The sequence below is a fragment of the Arachis ipaensis genome, chromosome B5 (assembly GCF_059453495.1).
Source record: "Arachis ipaensis isolate K30076 ecotype BB chromosome B5, ASM5945349v1, whole genome shotgun sequence".
Lineage (NCBI taxonomy): Eukaryota > Viridiplantae > Streptophyta > Magnoliopsida > Fabales > Fabaceae > Arachis > Arachis ipaensis.
The window spans coordinates 141210305-141217169 of NC_142440.1; the positions used below are offsets into that span (position 1 = coordinate 141210305).

A 6865-nucleotide genomic window follows, 5' to 3' on the forward strand; every position below is an offset into this window, starting at 1 on the left:
CAGAATACACCATGTCAAAAACTAAAAATACACCCAATCATGTCTGATATAATACACCCGAACGACAACAACTCAACTAAAATAACAAAAAAAGCCATAAACTGTAAATACACCCACACTTTTCCCAAAAATACACCTACAAAATTGTGATCTACACCCGAGCGTCTGCTATAAATTGCAGATAATTAATCAAAACTAATACATTTGATTCAATCCACAGATTTATGTTCACGCGTTAGTTTCACAGTCAATGTTCACGAATTATTCAGCTACACAATGCTATACAAATAACTGCAACAAAATTCAGAGTAATCGTATGTAAATCAAACCTCAGGAACTTCGTTAGATTCAAATTCATAATCCACTTCGCCCTGATTCAGCTAACAATCTGAGGTTAAATCATCCATTATCTTCAAAACGAGTTCAAACTTTGATTTTAGAAACCAGAAATCGAAAAGAAAACGAAGTTGAAGTTACAGAGAGAGGAACTAACGTCAATGACGAAGAACAAACCACTGAGAAAGGAGGAGAAAAAGAACGATCGAAAAAGCAGGGGAACGAAGGAGAAGAAGAACGAGCAAACTTGGAAAGAAGGAGAACGAAGAAGGAAACAAATCTTTTAAATTTTGTAGTTATATATACGCGGGATCTTTATATAGCGCGTGTATGGGACGTAACACTTGCAACGCGTTTTGGGGGGTATTGGTTAATTGACTTGTAATGCTTACAAGCCCTAATCACTTGTATGCAGAGCTTTTCTGTAAAGTTAGACCCTAAAATGTTTGGTCCCCCTACTGAATCATCAAGTGCAACAAAATTAATAATGCAAGCTTTTTTGCTTTGTTGGCTGCTGCTCTATTTTAGATTAATAGTCCAACCAAAACGCATGTACTTAGAGTTATCATAGAGCAATTCAATGATTCTTTAATTCTTTGATCATTTTGCCATATTACAGTATCTTCATCAATGTATTAACATTCTTTTTATGCAAAGAAAGCAGAATAGATTCTGCAGAATTGAAGAAGATAGTATTCTTGAATATGAATTCTATAACAATCTGAATAGTTGAATCACTAGTTCATTATATGTCGTATATAGGGATGGCCAAAAACCTTGAACCCATGGATATCTATTGAGATTATCCGGAGTTTTAAAGGAACTCGCAAAATCCCCACGGGGATGAGGTACCGCTCAACGGAAACATGTGAAATTCCTGCGAAGAAGAATTTACTTAAATGCCCTTATACACATAACAAATACGATAAAAATAATAACATAGAATTAGTACTATAATGACAAAAAAAAATTACATAACATGTATATTATTCGAATAGGTTATGATGGCTGAATAAGTCACATTGACAAAAAATAATGTAATTGACTTCTGAAATAAAAATTTATCGAACAAAAGATTTTGAAGTAAAGCATGAGTATTAAATTTGAAAAGAACAAAACCAGTACAAAGATGCTGGAGCTATCGTACTATTATTGGAGCCCGGAAAGTGTTCACCATCGTTGAATGATGGTGATAAAAAAAATTATTTGGAGAAAAATTATGATTGAATGATGATAAAAAAATTAGGAATTCGAAGGATATGTGCAGGGAAAATTAGTATTTAGAGACAAAATTAGCGAACACTCAAAATGCAAATTTTTCTTCAGATATCGCACCAAATTTTAGTTTAAAAATAAGTAAAAGTGATAGCGATATGATTAAAGATCCTTTGAGAAAATGGAAGCAAACATAGAAAATAAAGCCAAGTAAACTCAATAAGAATGAGATAGATAGGTATTTGGAAGATGATGTAACCAAAGATTTTAATAGATTTGATGTATTGAAGTGGTGGAGAAGAAAAACACTCAAGTATCGTGTTCTTTTTTACATGATTAGAAATATATTAGTCATTCATGTTTTTACTGTAATATCTGTTTCTACTATATTGTATTAACTAGACTATATCCAAAGTCACATGACATTATTATTAATTTAATTCAAATTCAATAATATATAAGACAATAATAAACAATATAATTCAAATTCAATAATATAAAAAATTATTACATGTACAATATAATAACTTCTTATAAATTGATTAACTTAACCTATGATATCTTGCAGGAACAAATACTAGAAAATTAACAATAAATAATAAATTATCATATAATATTGACACAAAAAATTATCATATAATATTAATAAATTTTATAGTTACATTTCATAATAAATACTACATATAAAATATACTAGCGGTCACAATTTATAGCGCCAACAATTACCAGCACCAAAAATTTTAATATAGTTAACCATTTTTTCTTCTGCTCCAAGGTAGAATCGCAACTTTTTAATGACATAACAAAAGTTAAATTACCTATGCCTACAAATGGTAAAACCTGAACAAAACTGCATTGTAGATTGCATAACGAAAACTGAAAAAAAATAAATAAATAAAAAATACTATTCAACTTGAGCTCCCATTTTGTATGTCAGTGAAAATGAACAAAGAATTGGTTAACTATATTAAAATTTCCCCCTTCTGTAGAGTCTCAAACAACTCTTGATGACAGAGCCATCTTGTTCTTGATGAACTTGCAATATCCAAAACACATTGTATATCATATACTCTCACCATAAAGCAAAATTATTCCCTTTGCAGTATCAAATGATTATTTGGAGTACTGTTTGCTTAAGTCTAAAAACTGTTTTATGCAGCACGCACCACACAAAGTTAGAATGGAAGTATATAAATGAAGAACCAAATTATAATGCAAAGATTGGCTTTGCAAAGTTTATAGCAACAGCAATATTTCATCCGTTTGAGATGAAGTGATTTTTGTTTGAGTTTCATGAGAAAAGTGATTTTTGAAGTTTAAAATCTAGTGAGTATGGGTTCAACTAGAAACCAAATAAGTTGAGAAGAATTCTAGTGTCTCACAAGTGATTACGAAAGGGGCCAAATACAAATCAAAGTATAAAGGAAAAATTCACACTAGAGAGCTTCAACATAGTTTGGATTAACGTGTAGCCAGTTGAATTTATACATATAACATGGTAGATTGGTATTTACCCATATGTAAATGGAGGACTCTTGGATAAAAAATCGACAAGCATTATCTACTCAGATGTTAATTCCTACTAACTCACAACTAATTTGGGTTAATCAACTCCTAAACGAAAACAAGCAATGGAACCAACAGCTCATTGCAGAACAATTCAGTACAGATATTGCACAGAATGTTTTACAAACTGAAATTGGGGAAGGGGATGATTCTGTTACCTGCCCAAGGGAGAAAAAGGGTTGCTACACCGTGGCTTCAGGATAGTTACTGGCGCACCAGTTCTACCACCCTCCACTTGAACTGATGCCACTCCACTGCCAGCAGAAGAAGCTCTGGACTTCTATTTGGGACCTGAAAGTGCAACCGAAAATAAGAATCTTCCTCTGGAATGTAATGCACAAGGGGTTGCCGGTGAACCAACAACTCCATGGAAGAATCAGAACAATACCCGCTACCTGTCGAAGATGTACCATGATGGAAGAAACAGTCCAACACTGCATAATTAGCTGGGGTCAGTCATGGTCCACTTCGCTCAGACCTGAAATTGGAGTCCCTGGAAGTGAAACAGACCAAGAAGTATGGCAACAGTGGATGGAGTTAACGAGAAGTTGAAAAGAAGCAGAAATGGCGTGAAGAAATTGAGAGAAACTGCAAACACCAATACAAGATCAAAATCAGTTTCATAAATATGAAATATTCAGCAATAAAACTATATCATAGTCCAATATCTGATTGAAAATAAATAAATAAATAAATGCAATAATTATGCAAAGAAATTCACCAAATAAAATCAACTGCAAGTCCAAAGAATTCTATATTGTTTCACTTTTAACACTCCCATCTCAAACACCACGTAACAAAACTCCAAGCTAGTAACTTTTTTGAAAATGCTAATAAACAGAGACAATAGAATAATGTCTACACAGGAAATAACGAGGTAATTTATCTAAGAATTAACAGAAAAACTCTCTGAAAAAGTACTTCATAGTGTACATATTTTCAACAGAAGCAATTTCCAAGCAATACAACTGAGTAGCATTAATTAAGAAAATGGCCAAAAATTTTGAGATAACTGAACCATATTAACCTTGACTTGATGTTGCTTAGGTTGATGAAAAGAGGGGACATGCATTTTAGAAGGTGGGTTTATTTTTAAGATGGAAGTGAAAACTATATAGCCTAAGAATAAATCCTTATTACCTACTTAAATTTCCTTTTACAACAATTCCCAGAGGATTCAATCAAATAAACAATAGCTCATGGTTGCTTATGATAAAACAGTAGGAATTAGTCTGATATATATATATATATATATTTGGTACCTACAAAGTTACGGAAAATTAAGTTGCACAACAGAATAACAGAGAACAAACAACAAAACAAAATTTTCAATCTTTTTAGTTTTGCTTAGTTTATAGCATGATAAATATATGATCTCAGAGAATAACAGTAAAGAACACTCGATTGCTATAAAGAGATCTTAAACACTAAATCTGTAAGCTATAACTAGGAATATCATCTAAAGAATCAATAAAGTAGTGGACTTAAAAAGGATGATAGCAATTGCAAAAATCGAAAGTGCAAATTTATATTGATGTTATGGCATTGCCAAAGTCCTCTGACCCAACAGACACAGAATTTACAGAACTATGTTACATATTCAGCAACAATGAGATGTACTTTCAATTTGAGCTGATGTATCTTACCTTCTTTTATCAATTCAATAAGCCTCTAGCAACCATTTCCCGAAGAAATTTCTCCGCCATGTCATTCTCATCTTTTTCAAACAAAGCACGAATAACAGTTTCAAAAGTCACAGCATTTGGTAAGCAACCATTGTGTTCCATTTCCGACAGCAGGGCCAATGCTTCTTCAAACAAGCCCTCTCTGCAGAGCCCATTGATCATAATAGTGTATGTCCTCACATTTGGAGGATAGCCTTTCACAGAAAGATCTTGAAAAATCTCTTTTGCAACTACAAGTCTTCCACCTTTGCATAGGCCATCAATAAGTACATTGTACGTGCATATATCTGGATCAATGCCACTCTCTTTCATTTGCTTGAATAACATAAGTGCCTTGTCAACTTGTTTGATATTAAACATCCCATCCAACAAGGAATTGTAAGTGACTACATTAGCGGGTGGACCTCTTTCGTGCATCTTGACAAGAAGCTCCAAAGCACAAGAGATTCTCTTTGATTTGCTCAAGCCATCAATAAGAGTGCTGTAGGTTATAGTGTTTGGAACCAAGTACTTACGACGCATTTCTTCAAAGAGACTCAAGGCTTCATCGACCATTTTACTTTTGCACAAGCCATTAATCATGATAGTGTAACTTTGAGCATCAAGTGACACTCTACTTTGTGCCATTGTGTTGAATACATATTTTGCCTTATTCACCTGATTAACCAAACAATATCCATCCATTAAGCTGGTATAAGTAACTACATCTGGTTTTACACCAGATTTTGCCATTACAGCCAATACACTCTTAGCATCTTTGATCTTTCCTTCCTTGCATAGCCCATCAATCAAAGTATTGTAAGTATAAACATTGGGAGTAACGTTTTTAAGCACCATATCACTTAGCAAATCAATGGCTTCCTTAAATTGACCCACAAGACACAATCCAAAAATGAGAGAACTGTATGTGATAACATTAGGATAAATTCCCTTAGCAAGCATTTCAGAATATAAATGAAAAGCATCGCTTACAAGTGTATCCTTGCACAGACTATCAATAATTGCGCTGTACATTACGACATTAGGAACAATCCCATACCGTGGGATGTTTCTCAACACTTGAATAGCAGCTGATGTGTGTCCGGTCTTACAGAGGCCATTGATCAAGGTCCCATAAGTGACTTGATTAAACTGAAATCCATGAGCCAGCACTCTGTCATGAAAGTGCAGTGCTTTTTCAACATTACCAATGAGACAGAGACCTTTAATGAGTGTATTCAACGTTATGGTATTAGGCTGAAAACCCATCCTGAAAATCTTGGCCAATATAGAGAAAGCAAGCGCCATACGACCCATGCCGCAACAACAATTAATTACGATGCTCAAAGTAAATAAGTCGGGAGCGATTCCTCTGCCTTGCAATTGCTGAAAAAGGGAAACGGCAGCGTGGAAATGGTTCGTCTTGGAAAGGGATCCCAAAATCTTGTTAAATTGGATGATGGGAGGAGTACGACGCATAGAGAGCATGCGAGTGAAGGAATCAACAGCTTCATCAAGCGATTGGGGCTGAGAGTGAGAGTGTAGGGATGAAGTTGAAGGGAAGGAAAGACGGAGAGCAGAGTGGGAAACAGAATTTGGGATTTGAAGAGCATACCTTAACATGATTCGTGAGAGTATGGTAAAATTGAATGCGCTGAGTTGATGAGTGCTTCCACGTGAGAGAGTGAGAATAGTATCAAGCTAGTTCGAAAACGGTAGGAGTCAAAATGGTTTCAATTGAGAGGGATCGCGCCTTCGGGGTTCTGGAGGGACGACAATTTTCACGTTGCAATGTTTATGGTGTGTGATGTGGGCAGGAAGCTGTAGGGTTTAAATGTGAAATGTCTGCTTTGTTCGGTAATGTAACGTAATTGCTATTATTAACTTATGAGAACTACCGTTATCAACGTTATAGTTATGGCTAATATTATCTTTTTTTTTTTTTTGGTCTTTTATCTATCATTTATAACAATATATAAACACAATACAAATAGTTGATCATGACTTTAGTATTTAATTCTTTTGAATTATATTTATTCTCTAACAAATTATTTTATAAAGTAAATTAAAAAATAAAATAATTA

General features: G+C 34.0%; 1 protein-coding gene across 5 annotated transcripts; it reads right to left on the reverse strand.

Moving 5' to 3' along the window:
- Positions 1-906: 906 nt before the first annotated feature.
- Positions 907-6633, reverse strand: LOC107644165 (uncharacterized). Of its 5 annotated transcripts, none has more exons than XM_088487935.1 (4): positions 4764-6625; positions 3513-3705; positions 3276-3408; positions 907-1213 (listed from the first exon to the last, which is right to left on the reverse strand). In XM_088487935.1, exon 1 carries the CDS (start codon positions 6402-6404, stop codon positions 4773-4775), a length of 1632 nt encoding a protein of 543 aa, XP_088344061.1. In that variant the 5' UTR covers positions 6405-6625; the 3' UTR covers positions 907-1213; positions 3276-3408; positions 3513-3705; positions 4764-4772. The 5 variants fall into 5 exon arrangements, with proteins under 5 accessions (XP_088344061.1, XP_088344063.1, XP_088344062.1 ...); XM_088487937.1 differs by lacking the exon at positions 907-1213 and having other exon boundaries at positions 2970-3408; positions 4764-6308; positions 6397-6633; XM_088487936.1 differs by lacking the exon at positions 907-1213 and having other exon boundaries at positions 2970-3408; positions 3513-3610.
- Positions 6634-6865: the final 232 nt, after the last annotated feature.

What these genes read in the sequence shown, in the direction of transcription:
- LOC107644165 (XM_088487935.1), bottom strand. Translation starts at nt 6,404, where the DNA reads ATGTTAAGGTATGCTCTTCAAATCCCAAATTCTGTTTCCCACTCTGCT.